The sequence below is a fragment of the Peromyscus eremicus genome, chromosome 20, assembly GCF_949786415.1.
Source record: "Peromyscus eremicus chromosome 20, PerEre_H2_v1, whole genome shotgun sequence".
In the NCBI taxonomy this organism is placed as follows: Eukaryota; Metazoa; Chordata; class Mammalia; order Rodentia; family Cricetidae; genus Peromyscus; species Peromyscus eremicus.
Window position 1 is genome coordinate 27,148,090 of NC_081436.1, and position 19,444 is coordinate 27,167,533.

Genomic DNA, 19,444 nt, shown 5'->3' on the forward strand with positions numbered 1-19,444 from the left:
GGACAACCTGCTGGACTTGGTTCTCTTTCCTTCCGCATGTGGGTCATGGAGATCGAACTAAGACCTCAGAGTTGGTGGTAGCTGCCTGAGCTGGTGAGTCATTTCACTGGCCCAGGTTCTTCTCACTGCGTAGCCTTGGCTGTCCTGGAACTCAACTATGTAGACCAGGCTAGCCTCAAACTTGAAAAGATCCAGTTGTCTCTGCCTCCTGAGTCCTGGGATTAAAAGTGTGGGCCATCATGCCAGGTCTAGGAGGTTCTTTATAGTAAGAATATGTTCTTTGCCATCACGAATTTGCCTAATTTCAACTTTGAATTAAGGTTGGATTTTATTAAATAATTCATTTCTGTGGAGGTGATCTAAAACTTTGTCCTCTTAGTTAGCCTTGTAATATACTAATTTCTGTTTATCAATCTTATTTTTTCTTAATTTTTATAAACCATTTATTTGTATATTTGTGGATATGTGGATGAGTGCACCATGTGCATGCAGGTGCCTTCAGAGGCCAGAAGAGGGCATTAGATACCCTAGAACCTAGTTAGGGTTAGTTGTGACTTGATTGACATGAGTTCTGGGAACTGAAGCTGGGTCCTCTCAGTGTTAGCCAGCAAGCCATCTCTCCCACCCCGGCTGTCCTGGAACTCACTCTGTAGACCAGACTGGCCTCGAACTCATAGAGATCCGCCTACTTCTACCTCCAGAGTGTTGGGATTAAAGGCTTAAGCCACCATGCTTGGTGCTCTTTTTTATTTTAATTTTTATGTATTGCTGCTGTGTGTGAGGGGGGCCACTTGTCATGGCATGTATGTGGAAGTCAGATGACAGCTGTGGATTTCGTTCTCATTCCAAGCCATTGCGCGGATTCCCGAAGCTGAACTCAATTCATCAGGCTTTCAGAGCAAGACTTTTACCCACAGGACCATCCTGCCAGCCCCCATCTTCTTTCTTTACTTAACTTTTACCTTTTGTTTGTTGGTTTTCTCATGGTCCTGGTCACTTAGTGCCTCTTCATGCAGCTTCTTCAGGTGCAGAGTTGGCCTAGATGTTCTCCTCATGACAAGCTTTGTTCTTTTCGAGACTCTCTGGCCACATAGACTGTGGTTCTCTGTTTTACTCTTGTGTGGATTTGATTTGTTCATGAAGTAGAATTGTGTCTTGTAAATTCTTGGGAAATTATAATGAAAACTCTTTGGGTTGGAACTTCCTTAGATACTGACTGAAATTCCTTTACGGCAATAGGAAAATCCAAGTTTTGTTATTCCTTGTCAATTTTTCTGGAACTTGTCAATTTCACCTGTGTATTCAGATAGATTGGCGTAAAGCTTGTTCTTGATGTGGCATAGGTCTTTTCTTTTTAATTAATTTGTTTATTTTTCTATTATCAGCTTGATACAGTACAAATTCTTATCCTAATAGTGAAATGTTTCACTGAGGCTTGCCCAGTAATTGAGTAAAACCAAAACTTATTATAAGCCTCAGTCATCCTAGGGTCCCCCCTGCTATGTAGCCTCCCTGGATCTGTGGGTTGCAGTCTGATTGTCCTTTGCTTTATATCTAGTATCCACTTATGAGTGAGTACATACCATGTTTGTCCTTCTGAGTCTGGGTTACCTCACTCAGGATGATATTTTCTAGTTCCATCCATTTTTTTTTTTTTTAAGTGCAGGTGATTGAGTCAGAGGCTTTGCACCCAAATGGCTTACACTGTATCACTGAGCTGCGCCCTGCCTCATGGCTCTGTTCATCCTCAGCATCTAATTTTACTTCTGTAATAGCATTGCCTCTGTGTTGGTCCCTTGCTTCCTGATTATTAGTTATGAGAAGGGACACCTTTTGAGTTTCTTGGCTTAATTCCTGCTATGTTTTACCTCTTTCCTTCACATTTCTTTGGTTCATTTTTCTGCTGTCTCTCATCTCTGGAGATGGGTCCTCTTTTCTACACAGACACCTAAGGCTCTAGGATTCTAGGGACTGCACTGCCCTCCACAGACGGTGGTGCCCTGTCATAGTGTCCCTCATATAGTCCAGCTGACAGTCCAGCTGCTTGTGGAACAGTGCAAGCCCAGCTCCAGATGCTTGAGTATGTCACTGTCAGGCCTTTGCATCAGTGAGCGGCCTGTGTCCCGTTCTGGGAGTGAGGTGGACCCCATCTCTGTGTCCTAAGCACCTGTGTCCCGTTCTGGGAGTGAGGTGGACCCCATCTCTGTGTCCTAAGCACCTGTGTCCAGGTCTGGGAGTGAGGTGGACCCCATCTCTGTGTCCTAAGTGTCCATGTCCAGGTCTGGGAGTGAGGTGGACCCCATCTCTGTGTCCTAAGCACCTGTGTCCAGGTCTGGGAGTGAAGTGGACCCCATCTCTGTGTCCTAAGCGCCTGTGTCCAGGTGTGGGAGTGAGGTGGACCCCATCTCTGTGTCCTAAGTGTCCATGTCCAAGTCTGGGAGTGAGGTGGACCCCATCTCTGTGTCCTAAGTGTCCATGTCCAGGTCTGGGAGTGAGGTGGGCCCCATCTCGGCTACCTAGGAATTTTCTTTCATCATTTGCATTCTCATCATAGCCCTTGGATGATCTAAAGGAAGTTCTTTACTTTCTTCCTAGGGTTTTTGGTGTTTTTCAGGAACATTAGACCAGTTTAGCACTTTCTAGGAAGAATGTACATGTGTTTTAAGGGGGGCAAGTGAAAGTTGTTTTTCATTCAATCAAAAAATTTAACATGTAATCAATGGAAAATAAAATTCCATATTTTGCATTCATTTTTTTTCCTGCCAAGTTTAAAGTCCATCCATCATGTTTGACCATCATGTTTCAGTGTATCTCTGAAATTCCATCTCATTTTAGGTGCTTGTGGGCCACAGCATGGAGTAGCGGGGTCCAGGCTGCCTCTGAGCCGAGGTCTGCCGGTCTGTTACAGCTTGATGAACAAGTTTGTGGGGCCCTCGGTACTCTTGAGTGACACTGTTCACACTGTACACACACACCTGCACTGGCTCACATGGCCACATGCTCACATGCATGCTGGCGGTGAGTCTTTTGTTCTCTGGCCATTCCAGCTTTTATTTTCTCTCTCTGTCGGGCTGCCCTGAGTTTTAAGCCCAGGTTGCTAGCTGGACCCAGTGCACAGGAGCTCACATTCCTTGTAGGGGTAAATAAGTGAGTCTGTGAAGGGAGGAACCTTGCCTTCCCCTGCTTGCAGGGCAGGTGGAGCGCCCACACCACAGGAACACGTCCCACTAGGGTGCTTACTCTGCATGGCTCTTCTCAGTGCAGCTGGACGCCTGCTGAGAAGTGCCTGTCCCGCTCTGTGAGGCTCTCTGCCAGGCTTTGTCCTAGTGGTGGGAAGCAGGCTAGGGGATACCCTCCTCCCTCACAAGATCCATTCTAATAAGGAGGTTGTAAGGCCTGTGAGGATGTGGCTGTAAGACTGTGAGTCCTGTTTCTTCCTGGCCTACCATTCTATACCCATGACTTAGCATGGGCTGCTCTGGTACCGTGACTGAGTTTTCAACTTTTGACAAATCCTGTGAGTTCAGTGGGGTGTCTCATTTTGACCTGGGGCTTCTTGTTTCCTAGTCCAATGGGAAGTATAATTTGGGTGCCCAAGATTAACTAGGCTCTGGTTCTCTCTGCCAAGCTGTGCCCATCCAAACTGGGTGGGGAGGTGGTAACCCTCCCTTGGAGAGGCTTTGGATTTGTATCAGCTGGACTACAGTAGAACTTGGGAGCCCTGAGCACACATCTCTGGGTCTCCCCCTGGCTGGGCCTAGCCACTGTACACTGGGCAGAGGCTGCTGGAGTCCCTTGTGTGGTCTGGTGGAGAGAACTGAATCTAAGTCTTGGCCTGGGACACCTGCTGCCTGGCATGCCCTCCCCCTAGCCTCTACACTGGTATAATTAGCCCCATGACAGGTGCCATGGATCGAGTGCCTGGCCCAGCCCTAACCCAGTGATGCCCGGCCTCAGCCGACCTGCCTTGCCTGCTAGCCTGGGCTCCTGGCCCAAACCCTATCCCATGAGGTCCCCTGAGGCCTCAAGCCCCACCCTCCTTCCTCTGCTCCAAACACACCCACTGGAACAGAGACAGACAGACAGAGCAGACAGGCAGAGCCCCAGCAATGGCCTGGCCTCAGGCTCTGGGAATCCCCAGGCAGGTGCTGGCCCTGGCCCTGCCCTCAGTGCATGTCCAGGTGGAACGACTCTGGCCTGGTGGCCTCATCATTCCAGCAAGCAGCCTTTGCTGAGACCTGGTGGGCAGCTTACGGGGTCAGTGGGCTCTCACCGGGCTGTATTTGGCCCTCCTCCCTGTGTGTAGCCATAGCATCCGCTTAGCCCTACCAACTATTATTCTTCCCCTAGTGCAAGAAGAAGCACACGCTGCTGTGTCCTGACTTTGCCCGCAAGGGTATTTGTCCCCGTGGTGACCAGTGCCAGCTGCTCCATCGTAACCAGAAGCGACATGGCCGGCGGACAGCTGCACCTCCTACCCCAGGGCCCAGTGATGGGGCCCCCAGAAGCAGGGCCTCAGCTGGCCATGTACTCAGGTGACAGGTCATATGGGTGCTGCATATATGAGCTTATGTGAACTGGAGGTGGCCCGTCCCTGCTCTAAGGACATTTAGGACCCTCTGGGGTAAAGTCTCTCCCCAAAACTGTGGGCTTTAGATCCAAAAGGGAATCTCAGTCGGAGGCAAGAGCTCCTAAGATGCCTATATTCTAGATCCCTAAATGTGGACAGAGTCACAAACACCTCCATGCATGGAGGCTTTCTGAAACCCTCTCCCTACTTGGTGGGAGGAGTATGCCCCTGGAGGATAGGGAAACCAGAATTGTGCCCATCTCCTGTGGATTGTGGGGACTCCCTACAGATGAACCCTAGGCCCCTTAGATCTGTATAGACATGCCCAGTAGCCTCTAGGGTTGGGTATGGAGGTGAGGGTCTAGAAGCCCTGTTTTAGGATAGGTGCCATGCAGATAATTGACAAGTACCCTCTCTCCAGTATCTGTGGGAGAAGTCACCCACCCTCACTATTGTTCCCCCTTTCATGCAGGAAGCACTCGACTGCTCAGCGCCCTGCCCGACAGATGTCCAGTGGTCTGGCCTCCAGAACTGAGGCCCCAGTCTCACCCCCCCACTCCCCAAGGGTATTAGCCTCCACCTCTACCCTGTCTTCAAAGGCCACCGCTGCCTCCTCCCCTTCCTCCTCCCCCTCTCCTAGCTCCCCCACCCCATCCTTGGACCAGGAAGAAGCCGCCTCTGTGACAGGTGGGACAGGCTCAGGAACAGGCTCCAGCAGCCTCTGCAAGCTGCCATCCTTCATCTCCCTGCATTCCTCCCCGAGCCCAGGAAGCCAGAGTGGGCCCCAGTCCCCCAGGAGCCCCCGCACCAAGGACTCAGGTGAGCAGTCTAGCCCCTCGTGGATCTTTTAAAATGTGCACTTCAGAATGGCATCTCTGGGTGGGGCCTGGGAGTCAGTGTACCAGGTGCCCAGGGCAGGCCAGTGAGGAGCAAGCACAGCAGTGGCCGCCTTGAAGACCACCCCAGCGAGGGCTGATTTAATTAGAAAGCACCCATTTCTGTTAATTTGTTCTGGAAGATCACCGCACACTCCTGGAGAGAACAGATGTTCCCTCTCCCCAATGAGCGTTTGGGGCTTGGTAAATGGCTCCACTCAGCCTTGTTTAGGAGAGAAAAGAGGATTTTATGGCTGCAAACGACCCTTTCTGTAAACATTTTACAGCTCTCTGCGCGTTTGAGTGACGATAAACCCCACGCAGCTCGGCGGGCTGCAAATTTGCGACCATACGGCTATCATTTTATTGTCATATTTCACGGCCGTAACGTTAATGGAAGATGCTTGCTGCAGCTTCTCTAACAGCCCCACTGAGCACACTGACGCGCCTGCTGTAGGGGCTGCCTCCGGTTACTTCGTCCTTCTTGGGTGCAGAGTGGGTGATACCAGGCCCTTGCCCACCTGGAACCTAGATGGGGCAACAGTTCCTTCCTTGTAGGTGGCCACTGGCTAGTGAGCAGCTGTGGACCCTGAGGCAGCGTGTGTCTGTAAAGATCATGAACCCAAAAGTTAGTCCCAGGGCCAAAGGAGCCACAGGGTACTTAAACCCGACATATAGTCTGGACAGACTAGAAGAGGACTCCAGAAAGCTCCTGAGGCTTGTTCAGCCAGGAAGGGAGCTGCAGGGGCAGGTGCAGCTGAGCCTGGGACAGTATCTGGCAGGAAGCCTGGCTGTGCCTGTTGAAGCAGCCCAGAGGACAAATGGGGGCTAACCTGGCCGCGGCTGTTGAATCTGCAGGCCCAGCTGCCGGGCCTCACTCCTGTCTTTGGCTGGCTGGCCAGTGAATGGAATTAACAGCCCTGAAGAAAGGAACCCCGCCATGAGAGAGGTCTACAGGGGCACGTGGGCCATGCCACATAGCACATTGAAATAGCTGTGGCCAGCGGGACACTGTCAACCTGGGAGAGTGACACAGAACATTTATGAAGAGAAAGCTCTCACCAGGCAGGAGCCCTCAGGACATGCTGCTCCGGGGACCCTCTCTCTCTTTGCTGCCCCTCCTGCCTCCAGGCCCTGTCAGCTTCTGTTGGTCTTACTCACCTCGCCCCTTTGGGGCCACCTGCTTGCACACATCTCAGTTTCCCATGTGGGAAGCACACCTGCCTTGTCTGTGTCTGGCAGCCTTGCTCCCTGGTGTGAGTGTGGCATGTGCCTGCGTGTCTGCACGCACCCGGTATTTATAGCTCAGCTTTCAGAGAGTTGTGGCTCCCACCCGTGGGCTGCCCACCGTACAGGGGCTGCTGGCCCTCCTAAGCTGCCACACAGCCCAGGAAGACCTTGAACTGGCAGAGTCCCTAGTCCCCTTCCCTCTCTGCCCCTCAGGGCCTGGCTGGTGGCAGGGACTGAAGAGGTAGATCAGGGCTGGAGGACAACTGGCCCCTTGCAGACCCTTGCTGGCAGGCCTGGCCTGGTAGTTTGCCCTGTCCTGAGCCTCAGCCAGAAACTTGGAGTGGGGAAGTTCCTTCTGGGCTGGAAGGCTTGATGCTTGACCTTTGCTCTCTATGTAGGGAAGCCGCTACACATCAAACCACGCCTGTGAGGCTCCCTGGGGACCAGCCCGCACCTACCTCAGACCCTCACCCCTGGAGAGGATGGAGGCTCTGCCCACCACTGCTCCTGAGGAGAAGCAGCCTGCCACTGAGCCCAGCTGGGGCTATAAGCAGGGCACATAGCTCCCCCATTTGGCTTACAGCCTTTGGAGGCCTTTGTGTGTCCAGGCCTTGTTCTCCTTCCCAAGCCAAGGCCCTGTCCATTCCCTGTTCTTCCCCTCCCCCCACCCCGCCCAAGGCACTCAGCCTCACACTAGGACTTACCCCTGGCTCCCCACCCATCAAGATGCCATGTGAGGTTCACCCCAGTCCATCTCCTGTGGTGGGTGTGGCAGTAGCTGTAGGATTTGTGCCCAGCCCTTCCCATCCAGGACTCCTGCCCAGGAAAGAGGCTACTGGCCAGGCTTCTGTGGTGGGCATTTTATGTTCAGCAATAAAGGTTTTATCCTGTGTCTAGTTGGTCTGTCTTGACTACTACATAACCACAGGACCCTGGACATACAAGAGAGGAGCCCTCTACTACCTTTGGCAGGACTAGTCCTGCTCTAACCAACTCTGGTGTGACTCAGGCTCTGAAGCAGCCTTTCCCCTTGGCCAAGTCAACACAAATGGGGTTTGCTGGGTTTCAGAGCATAATCTGATGTTATGTGGGACAGGCTGGGACCAAGGCAGAGGAGGAGAAGGCCTGGGTACCCTGGGGAGGAGCATGGCTTGGAAAAGCCTCTCTGCAGGTGTCTCTAGCAGGCTGGGTTGAGATCCTGGTTCCTTCTGCGTAGACACTGGATAGGGAAAACTGGACACGGTCATTCAAGTGCCCCTTCCAAGGTTGAGGCACGGACCATCAAAGGATTTCCTTACAGGCCCCCAGTGACGCAGGCCAGCAACCTCCTGGTGTGTGTACTGAATATTTGTATAGGCCAGCTGCTGCCCATGCTGTAGTGTAGTGTGTGTGAGACCACCGCCATGTAGCCTGGGCCCGTACTCCCCCCTGTGACTCAGAACCCCAGGCCCCTCAGCCTTCCAAGTCTGTCCTTCAGGACCCTGGTGCCCAATCCACACACAGGTGGTAAAGACCTCTGCCCTCCGGGCTATAGGAGATACAGGTATGCCGTTTCACACTCCACCACAGCCCTGCCAAGGAGGTGAGTCCTCATCTAGGCCTCCATGAGAAAACACGTTTATCCACAAAAACTGTCCAGCATAGGCAGGTCTAGCCATGTAGCCTGGCACCCCTCACTATCACCCTGTCACTCTTATCAAGGCCTTACTGTGGAGAGTTCAGTGGATCGGTGGGCTCTGAACCTGGACTAGTCCAAAGGAAAACCTGAGACTCACCCATCAGTGAACAGATCAGAGTCCCCTGATACTGGACCCCTGGAGCTTGATGGGCAGGACCTGTAGGAGGGCCAAGGTGGGTTTCTTCCTGTCGGCAAGTCCAACCCAGCCAGATGTCCTTGCCTGGCATGAACCGTGGCTCCTAGATGCCTAATTGGGGGGTTGCCTTGTGCCACCTACAACCTCGGCCTTAAGTGGACCCTCCTTCATTGTTTAGCCAGGGTTCCCGTATGAGCACCAGCAGAGGAGGTGGGGTGGGGGATGGAGGAGGCACACATTGCTGGACCAGTGGTAGAGGGCATGCCTAGAATGTGAAATTAAGTCCACTGAAATGAAGTACCACCCATACCACAGCCACCCAGGGCCATCTCTGTATTCTCCCTGTGCTTCTGGGGTTCCCACCTATGAGACACTATGAAAAGAAGGTCTCTGGTAAACAGGTCTGTCTCCCTCCTCTCCCTGGGTAGGAGGAGGATCTGTCTCCCTCAGGTAGACCTAGCTGCAGGATACCAGGCTGCAGCATTGACCTATTCCCTGTTGCCCCCTCTTGCCCTAAGGCTGATACTCCACAGGTTGGCAAAGGGCTCCTCAGGCTGGGATCCTTAAGCACTCTGGTTTCATAGGTAGGTTCTAGGCGAGCATACCCTCATGCTTTGTGCTCACTTCCCCAGTGAGCAGCACTGCAGGCCCGACTCCTGACCAGCCCAGTGGGCACCTGTACTCAACTAGTACTGGTATAGGCGGAGACAGACATTATAGGTGCTGCTCTTCTGGCCCTACCTCACCTTCTTTACCATATGCAGGACTTAGCAAGCACCTGACAGAGGCACATGCAGCCTCCAGACCGTGGTGGATGGGCTGGAGATCTTCCACCTCAGAGAGTGAGCAGCGTGCAGCTAGTCCTCACATGATCCAAGTCCCAAGGAACTAAGTGAGATGTGGGTGTATATGCGCAGCTGCGGGGGGGGGGGGGGAGGGCCTGCTGGACAGGGCCATGCAGTAGGAACTCATGAGCCCCACCTCCCAGTTGAGGAGCCTTCCAGCTGCATTGATCAGAGGGCCTAGATATTGCTTCCTCTGAGTGAAGGACGCAAGGGTAGAGAATGTTCCTGGAGGTGTATTTGTCATCCAGTAGTTGTTGGAGCTGTTGAGCTGAGTATCCAGTACACTGAGCCCAATAGCAAGCAGCAGCCTCGAGTAGTCTCAGGAGGTAGGTGGTACTGGTTGTTTGGGGTGGCATGATGGGCACCCTAACCTTCCCATCACTTCTCACAGTCCAGTTCCCCTCTACTCAGAGCCCTTGAAGAATCCCTGGGCCACATGTGGTCTCCCAAGCTCCTCAACATCCCCCCACAAGTCTGACCTTGATCCAGCTGCCCTGGCTATTCTGCCAAGCAGTCCGTCCCAGCCCAGGCTATCTCCCGGCATTCAGGGCTCACCCTTCCCTCTGCTCACGTCTGAGGCTCTTCTGTCTCCTCAGCCTTCCCCACACTTCACTCAGCCAACCCAGCAGCCTCCAGCCAGCAGCAAGTCAACAACTGTCCTAGAGTAAAAAAAAAAAACAAAAAACAAAAAATCAACCAACCAAACAAAAAAACCCTGTCGTAGATGAGACCACAGCTCAGTGCAGCCTGGGAAATGCCAACAGAAGCGAGTGCCAGGCCCTGCCTACTGTGTTCCTTCCTGACCTGACGCCCTGAAACAGTGAGTGAACACACTCTTTGAGGTGCTATGCTTATGATGGTTCTTGGCACACTGGGAGGGAGTCAACGTTCTCCTTTTGCTTTTTTTTTTGTTTGTTTTTGAGGCAGGGTTTTGGTTTGGGGTGTGTGTGTGTGTAGCCCTGGCTGTCCTGGAACCAGATCTGTTGACCAGGTTGGCCTTGAACTCAAGAGATCTGCCTGCCTCTGAGTACTGGGATTAAAGGTGTGCACCACCATACCTGGCTTGCTTTTTTTTTTTTTTTTTCCTTTTTCTTACTGTAGGCAGGCAAACAAAAACAAAAACAAAAAACCAGGCCTGGAGGAGGCAGGCCGTCCAGTATCAGCGTTTCCCTATTCTTTTTTCAATATGCCCAAGGCCACATGGGGTGCAATGCCCAGACCTGTAGCTCATCCTTAAGACCCTGGGCTTCTGGGACTCAGCCTTTGCCAAGCTGTAGGAGACATAGGCTGCTGAAACACTGGCTCACTTGGTGAAATCCCATGATCTATCTCAAAGACTCCCCTTTGCGCCCAGGTTCACCAATAGATACAGGTCGTCTTGGACAAAGCCTGTTACTGTTCACAGACTTTTCTCATCTGTAGAATGGACATGTCCCCTGACATGGCTGTGGGTACCACCTCAGCACTACAGAGTCCGAAGCTATGTGTTCCAGCGATGTGTCTCTGAAGCCTCCTCTGGGACAGGCTGAGGGGAGACTTTTGTGGGGGGTTCCTCACGCTTTTGTTTGCTTCCTCCTGCATAGAGGAATATGAAGGGGAAGGGAGTCAGGGCACCACAGGATATTGTGGGAAGGAGCTGGGAGCTGTTCACTCCTAGCTGCCGGACATTCTCCCTGTAAAATAGCAGGCACCTGTTAGAGGGAGCAGGCAAAGCCTCTGGCATCATGGCATCCTGGGATAGGTATCTTGTGAACATCCTTCCAGGCTTTTTTCTGTGCACAAATGGTTTACATTGAAGATTTTTATTTTTAATAGTTAAAGGGGTATAACCGCAATACAGATAGCTGAGAGGAGAAAAAACGCCCGCTCCGAGTCATGCCCAGCTGTTGCTCCTAAGTCCACACTCCTTTTCCATCTTCTGTTGGGGTCAGGAATCCTGGGGGGAGGGGTCGCAGCGCTCACACCTCCTTGTCAGCTACCCTCCTTCTTGTGTTTCTCTTGCGCTGAGTCTGCCTCCCAGTAGGTGTAGAGAGACATTCAGCGGGAGTGAAGACGGCAATCTGTTTTCCACCTGCCACCTCAACTCTCGCCCACCCTGCAAGGCGCCTCCAAACCGCAGTGGTGGGCAGCTGGGTCTGAGATTCCTTGTGGGCCCCGCTTGGCAACTCTTCGGCAGGCGTCCAGACCTGTCAGCCCCACTGCATTCAATGGGCCCTCTACTCAGGTGGCCCCCCGAGACCTGCTCCCCTAGCCCCATGGTGGTCCACAGGCATATCTGTCCCTCTCCACCTACCACACCGGTCAGAGAGGCCTGCGGTTCCACCGTGCATCCCGCCGCCGCCCGAGGTGCCAGCAACTTTGTTGACTGAATTCCTGAACCCGTCCCAACCACAGGATAAAAATAGCCGGCGCTCCCGGGCGCTCCCGGGCAGCTCGGAGTCACCGGTGTCAGGATGGTTAGAGGTCCCCGTTCTGGGGGCTCCAGGCCGGTCGTGCCGGGTGCGGGACACAGCCAGCTAGGCCACCTAACGGAACCGAGACGTCGAGGGAATCCCCTGGGCGCACCTTCACCGCACCCTCTGCCTGTGCGATCCTGGGACCTCAGGGCCCAGTGGCAGAAGTCTGACGCTTGCTCTCGCGCCCTCCGCTGTGCAGTCCCACGCGGCGGCCACCAGGGGGCCCTGCCCACTCCTCTTGCCGGCGGCCCATCCCCACCCCTTCCCACAGCTGTTTCCCGCAGGAGATTGACAGCTGGGCTCCCGGTTGCCATGGGGATAGGCAAATGAGGGCGGCAGGGCTGGGTCTCCGATTGGCCCGGGGGCGCCGGCCCCCACCTGGGGAGGCGGGCCCAGGAGCGCGTCTCTATAAAGGCTTGCGCGGCTCGGCGCTGGGTCGAGGGAGGCGGGGCCGGCCGGCAGCGCGGGTGGGGCGCGGGGCGGGGCGGGAGAGCCCCGAGCGCGGCAGAGCCCGGGGCGCGGCCTCTGCACCCGCCAGGCTGGGACGGCGGAGGAGCAGGAGGAGGAGCGCAGGATCGGGGCCCTTCGCCCGCCCGCAGCGGGCCGGGGGGCCGCCCGAGAGGCCTGGCCGGCGGCGCTCCCTGAGCGCAGCCCGGAGTTGACTGCACGAAACTTTTCCTGCACCCTTCGGTGGCGCGACCAGAGCCTGCGCCCACCGCGGCACGAACCTCGGCCCGGAGGGGGGGAGCTAGGGGGAGAGAGGCCCACGGCTCCCCCCGCTCCCCCGCCGCCCGTCGGGGCGCGGCCGGGCGCGGCGGCGGCGGGGCTGGGGCCCCGGGCGATGGCCGCGGAGCTGGCGATGGGCGCAGAGCTGCCCAGCAGCCCACTGGCCATCGAGTACGTCAACGACTTCGACCTGATGAAGTTCGAGGTGAAGAAGGAGCCGCCCGAGGCCGAGCGCTTCTGCCACCGCCTGCCGCCCGGCTCGCTGTCCTCGACGCCCCTCAGCACGCCCTGCTCTTCGGTGCCCTCTTCGCCCAGCTTCTGCGCACCCAGCCCGGGCACCGGCGGCGGCGCGGGCGGCGGGGGCGGCGCGGCTCAGGCCGGGGGCGCCCCGGGGCCGCCGAGTGGAGGCCCCGGCGCTGTCGGGGGCGCCTCAGGAAAAGCGGTGCTGGAGGATCTGTACTGGATGAGCGGGTACCAGCACCACCTGAACCCCGAGGCGCTCAACCTGACGCCCGAGGACGCCGTGGAGGCTCTCATCGGCAGCGGCCACCACGGCGCGCACCACGGCGCGCACCACCCGGCGGCCGCTGCGGCCTATGAGGCCTTCCGGGGCCAGGGCTTCTCGGGCGGCGGTGGCGCGGACGACATGGGTGCCGGCCACCACCACGGCGCTCACCACGCTGCTCACCACCACCACTCTGCCCACCACCACCATCACCACCACCACCACCACGGCGGCGCGGGCCACCACGGCGGAGGCACGGGTCACGGCGGAGGCGGCGCGGGCCACCACGTGCGCCTGGAGGAGCGCTTCTCCGACGACCAGCTGGTGTCCATGTCGGTGCGGGAGCTGAACCGGCAGCTCCGCGGCTTCAGCAAGGAGGAGGTCATCCGACTGAAACAGAAGCGGCGCACGCTCAAGAACCGCGGCTACGCGCAGTCGTGCCGCTTCAAGCGGGTGCAGCAGCGGCACATTCTGGAGAGCGAGAAGTGCCAGCTCCAGAGCCAGGTGGAGCAGCTGAAGCTGGAGGTGGGGCGTCTGGCCAAGGAGCGGGACCTGTACAAGGAGAAATACGAGAAGTTGGCGGGCCGGGGCGGCCCCGGGGGCGCGGGCGGGGCCGGCTTCCCTCGGGAGCCCTCGCCGGCGCAGGCTGGCCCCGGTGCAGCCAAAGGCGCACCCGACTTCTTCCTGTGAGCGCCGGACCCTGGGCCTCGCCGCCGCCGGGGACAAGTTGGCGCGGGCCGCCCCGGCCTCGGCTCGGACTCGGAGGCCCGGGACGCGCGCGCGCGCGCGGCGGGCGGTGCAGCTGCCGTGGTCCTCCGGTCCGCCCTGTGCGTCCCGCCGCGAAGCTCCCAGCTCCAGGTAGCTACCGCGGTGCGCCTCCTCCGCCGGGCCACCCGCTCTGAACGTCCTCGGGGGTCGCCGTCTAGACGTTGTCGAGGTCCCTCGGCGCCCCGGAATGGGGAGTACTAGCGAAGCCCGAGCCAGGTCTGACTTCCTCGGCAACGTTCACTTGTACAGACGTGGAGCGCAGTTCTGCGTCCCGACCTCCGCCCACCCGCAGCGGGGCCGCGCTGCCACCAGCTCCCGGTAGCCTCCGCCGGCCCTGCGCTCCTCCGTCGTCTTTCTTTCTGTCTCTCTTTCCTAGCCCTGTTTTTACTCCTCCTCCTCCTTTTTAAAGCGGTCTTATTTTCGCAACATGAATATTTATTTTGCTTGATAATTAGAAAACCCAGAGGCTCCCTCGGAGGTCGGCGAGTGCCCGCATGTGCCCTCGCTCGCTCGCTCGCTCCGAGGGGTCCGGCCCTGCCTGCCCTCCAGCCCGCTTGTCCCCACCCTGTCCGGTTCTCCCTATAGAGGAAGCCGAGGAACTTACCTGCGTGTCGGTCCCACTGCCCTGCTATACTCGACTGGGGGAGGGGGGTGGGGGGTGGCCGTGCTCAGCCGGGTGGGGGCTGGCCCGGACTCCCGCGCTGCTATTTCTCTATGCACCAGATCGTATTTATGACTCCTGGGGAAATATATCTTATTTTAACCTTCCAGAGAATCGAAAGAATTTTAAAAGTAATGCACAGTTCTAGGAGAAAATTTTTAAAGAGGAGGCTTAGGCCTGAACCTCCTGGCATGGGCGGGTGGTAAGGTGTTTTTATTTAATTTAAATGGTGTTTCGTTTGTGGAATCTTTTTTAAAACTTGGTCGCTTTTTGGACTAGCCAGGGGAGAGGCCCGGCGGTGGGCACTCTCTAAGCTGGGCGCTTCTGCACGGGCTGAGATCTGGTTTTCTGAGGCTTGGCTCCGGTGCTCTGAGGCTCCTCCCGTCCTCTGCTGCTCCCAGGCGGCTCCTGCTGAGCCTTCTGAACAGGACGCTAGACAACTCGTTGAAAAAAAAATTGTGTTGTTGGTTTTTGTTGTGATCTTTTTTTTTTTTCCATTTGTTACGAAACTGAGGAAAGGAAAAATTTAAAAAAAAATAATAAATCTGTTTAGATCCAAAAGTCACTGGAACCTGGCTGATGTGTCTGTGGCTTTCATTTTTTACATGTTTCCCCTGGAATAGAAAAATATGGAAGTCCCTGGATTGAGTGTTACTTGAGCTGCCGTGTCCAGAGAGGCAAGAACAGGGAGAACTTGACGAGGAGGCAGATGTATCTGTCAGTACCCAAGACAGCATTCTCTGGCTGGCCTTCTAGGAGCTGGGCTGCCATAGAGGCAGGGCAGGGCAGAGGCTGCAGGCGTCCTTGGTGGCGAGTTCAAGTGCATTGCAGTTGTGTCCTGGTGGCCCGAGCTGTCCTGGCCGTTCTTGCCAACTGTCCCTCTCCCAGGGGTGGCCCAGCCTCTATTCTCCAAAGCATGCAAGCCCAACCTGGGTAGTGAGAGAGATCTCTGAGAATCTCACCTTTCGAGGCTGTGGGCAGCTGCAGACTTGTAGATGGCAGTTCCCTCCCTTCCTGAGAGTGTAAAGGTCCGCAGTTTGCAAATTTAGAGCCCAGAGGGGCTCCTGCCTGGACTGTGGCTCTCTGTCGGAAGCTCTACATCGTGGCACAGCAGCTTCAGTCTTGAGACAATCCCCTGAGTTCAGTCTCCATCCCAGATCTGAGAAAGGCAAATCACCTTCGTGTCCAGTGTCCCCACCACCACCACCACCACCACCACCCCGGCTCCTTTTGCCTTAGAATAAAACTCAGGGAGGGCATCGTAGGACCCTAGGCTGGGAGCAGCTGAGCCAGCGTTTTTGGGGGGAGAAAATGCTGTTGGAAAGGAAAGAAATGAACACTGGGTTGAGTTAAAAGAACTAATTCAGTGTGAGGCGAGACCTGCAGGTTCCCAATTCACTGGGAAAGTTCGCACACGGTGTCTTCCCAAGAAAGGGCTCTGAGTTGAGAGAAACTTGGCTGCTGGGGGCCCAATGGAAGTCCTAGTCAAGAACAGAAGACCCAGGACTCCTCTGTGTTCCCCTTCCATTGCCTGGAGCCATTACAGAACCACCCTCTTGGGGGAAGTTCAGAGACAGGTCCTGAATGACCACAGAGGACTTCTTTCGGGGACAGCTGGCAACAGCTGTGCCCACCCTCACGGCCCAGCACACTGGCTTCTCAGCATCCAGTACTCAAGGCTTTGCCTGTCCCTTTGGAGCGTCTGGGACTCCCCTGCAGCACTGCTGTGGTACTCAGGAGCCACAGTATGCTGGTGTCCTCTTAGGGCTGCTCCATGTGCTCGCCCCATTTGTGGGGGAGTTAATCTGAGTTCACTTATCTTCCCCTCCCTTCTCTCTCTTTACTCGGCTCTTCCTCCAGGACGGGTGAGGCATACGAATGAATGAGGACCTTTTGGTAGTCACAGCTACTCACTCTGGAGTTAAAAGATGGTCTTTTCTAGAAGCCTTTTGGGGAGCCCGGAAACCCCATGTGTGGGAAGTTCCTTTGGCTTTCCCTTGTCCTGTGCAGGGTTCTCTCTCTCTCTCTCTCTCTCTCTCTCTCTCTCTCTCTCTCTCGTTGTCTGAGACAGAGTTTCTCTGTGTGGCCCTGCCTGTCCTAGAACTCATTCTGTAACCCTGGCTGTCCTGGAACTCAGAGATCCACCTGCCTTGTCTCCCAAGCCCTGGGATTAAAGGTGTGCACCACCACTCCTGGCTTAAGGCCCCCATTTTCTAAGGAGGTCTCTTGTGTCCCCGACTACCTTGCTGAAGATGAGGTGGTAAGGGTGGAGAGGCTTCAGGCATCCTGTTTCCTGGCTCAGAGGTTGGGGTGTGCTGCCAGGGACTTTGGGGTGCCTTAGAGCTCCATTTAAAATGGTCTTGAGAGTCCCGCGGGTGCCAATGTACATGTGTGTGTCTCCGTGTGCAGATGTGCATGCTTGTCCATTCTGTGTTGGTGTGTCAGGGCAATAGCAGTACCAGGTATTGGCCATGGCCTACCTGGACCACAGGGGCTAGAGGACAATGTGATTCTGGGACTGAGGCAAGGGTGACCATAGTCCAGAATTAGCCTTCACTCAACACCTTGTTCACTGTGCATCTAGGGCCTCGCCGACTCCTCAGGTGCTCTAAGAGGCAGCCATGATGTCACCAAGAGGAGCCTGGTGTCTCCTGAGCCTCAGCATGAGAACCAAAGCAGATCAGGCCTCCAGTCCTTGCCCAGCAGCCATTCTGGTCTGAGGATGTGGGGTGGGGTGGGGTGTGGTGTGGTGGGAGAGATACCTTACTGACAGCACTACCTGAGGACCACAAGATCTTTTCAGCTTATACCCCACGCCCTGCACCCCACACACATCCTTCCACCTGCCTCCTGGGGACCAACAGGGACTAAAATGACAAACAACGGATCTAGCAAGAGAGCTCAGCTATGTCCTGGAGGAACATTTGAGGCTGTTTGGTCTTTTCCTGTGGTCTGCAAAGATCTCACCACACAGCACAGACTCCAGCAGATTCAACTTCACAGAAAAGTCTGCAATCCTGGATCCGTGTTGCAGGTAGCCCTGTCCTGGCTCTGCCGCTAGTTCTGGGCAGCCCATTGATAAGCCCCCCCCCCCCCAGAGCTGCTGCGTATGGAACAACTCCACCTCAGCCACAGCTGGGTACCGCTCTGCTCTCCTCCACTCCCTTCCCTGCACACCGAAGCCCCTCCACCCCTCACCTGTCTCTATTTACAGCCAGCTCTAAAGCTGGGACAAGACCCACTTGTCTCTAGCACCCCACAAGGAGGGCACACCCCAATGCTGTGTACACACAGGGACGCCAACCCAGCCCACATGGATATGTGCATGCAGATAGCCACAAATGTGGGTGCAGAATGTGTGTGCGCAGACGCCTCCCATCCCAGTACATGCACGAGGCTGACTCCAGGCAAAGGCACAGGTCCTCTAGTACACACCCGCAGATGAAGGCCTACAGGCCTCACACAGATACACAAGGAGGAGGAGAGGAGATTGTATGGGTGATGGGCCCCTGGTGCTAGGCCCTATGCATGCAGCCGCTGCCTGGACAGGCAAGTATGAGGAAGAAACTGGCCATACCTCAAGCTCTCAAGCTAGGGGTTTCCTCACCAGCCAGCTGCTTTGGAAAGAGTAAGTGTGGGAACTTTGAGCCAGCCATGAAAGCCACCGGGAAGGGACACCAATCCTGCTAGATCCACAACTCTCTTGTTCATCCCCCACCGACCCTGTCCTCAGGACCCAGCTGCCTGGTCAGCAGTTTGTGAGGCCATGGAGTCAGGCTAGAGGCCAGGGAGGCCCTGTTGGGTGCAGGGACTGGGTCTCTGCCGCCTGCTCTTCCAGATTCAAGCCCAGGCCAGGCCAAGGTGGAGGCATGGTGGTGGTGGTTGGGGGGGATGTACCATGACCCATCACCACAATCCTTCTGCCCTTGCCTCCTGGGAGGCATGTCCTGGGAAAAAAACAGAGCCTGGAGAGGCGATTCATTTATTTGAGGATTGATTTAGCATCTCCTGTGTGCTGAGGAGTCTTTTAGGAGGTGACATCATTCGGGATGTGACAGAGCCAACCCCGAGGTGACAGGTGAGGGTCTCCTTTCTGAGAGGCAGATGTGCAGGATGGGGTGATTGAGGGTCAGAGAGTGGGAACCAGGATGGGGTAGCCCAGGAAGAACTTTCCATGCTGAGGGAACTGTGGAGCATCAGAAAGTGGGGGATGTATGGGCAGCCTCAGAGGAACAGATGAAAGTGGGCCCCACCTTCATAGTATGACACCCTGGTGGCTGTGTGAGACCCAGGTATGCTGCAGGGCCAGGGGCCAGAGGAGGATCAGGGGGCACTGTCAGTGACGTTGGGGAAGAAGCGCTGGCTTCCTGGAGCTGCTCCGTGAGCAGAAGGGGGTGCGACTACACCCCAACTCTCAAGGTATCCTGTGGCGGAGGCCAGTAGCTACTCTAGGAGCCCCAAGTATCCTCTGGGTCCCAAGATGTGTGAAATCAGAGCTTCATCCCTGCCACTAGCCAGCGAGGGCCAACCAGAGGCAGGGGTGAGAGGAGAGGGGGTGAGGCAGGGCAGGGCAGCAGGGCTGCGGGAAGGTGTGAAGGTGAGACCCTTGGTGGACAGGAGGTGGGGGGGGGGATGAGCGCTTGCACTCTCTGGCCCTGGACACTCCCGCCCTGCGAAGATGCAGTGGAGTTCACATCCGCTCAGCGACTGCAGGAGCCAGCACAGCAGAGGCAGAGTAATTCGCGACTGGCGGGCTCAGCGCCTGCCTAATTCACGGAGACACTGCTCAGCTGCTGAGGGCTTGAACTGTCACAGCCAATTAGCCCGGGGCTGGGGAGGAGTGTGCTGGGGGCGGGCTGTGGGGACCTGCGACCACAGCCAAGGCTGAAGACCCTTTCGTTGACGTGAGCCTTGTCACCAACTTTAATGCCTCCTCAGCCTGGCTCCTTCTGACCCTGGAGGCCCCTTCTACGCCGGCTGCTGTGACGCCAATG

General features: G+C 56.0%; 2 protein-coding genes across 2 annotated transcripts in view; both read left to right on the forward strand.

The window, feature by feature from the left end:
* LOC131896385 (zinc finger CCCH domain-containing protein 3-like) overlaps positions 1 to 7,567 on the forward strand; it is a 56,565-nt gene extending 48,998 nt beyond the window's left edge. The window contains exons 8-10 of the mRNA XM_059247005.1: positions 4,351 to 4,535; positions 5,043 to 5,389; positions 7,074 to 7,567. Of these exons, the coding sequence (XP_059102988.1) occupies positions 4,351 to 4,535; positions 5,043 to 5,389; positions 7,074 to 7,105 (564 nt within the window). The 3' untranslated portion in view covers positions 7,106 to 7,567. The remainder of the gene's footprint in view (positions 1 to 4,350; positions 4,536 to 5,042; positions 5,390 to 7,073) is intronic.
* A 5,064-nt stretch (positions 7,568 to 12,631) lies between these two features.
* On the forward strand, positions 12,632 to 13,711 carry Mafa (MAF bZIP transcription factor A). Its single transcript, XM_059247877.1, has one exon. The coding sequence runs from the start codon at positions 12,632 to 12,634 to the stop codon at positions 13,709 to 13,711; it is 1,080 nt and encodes a 359-aa protein (XP_059103860.1).
* Positions 13,712 to 19,444: the final 5,733 nt, after the last annotated feature.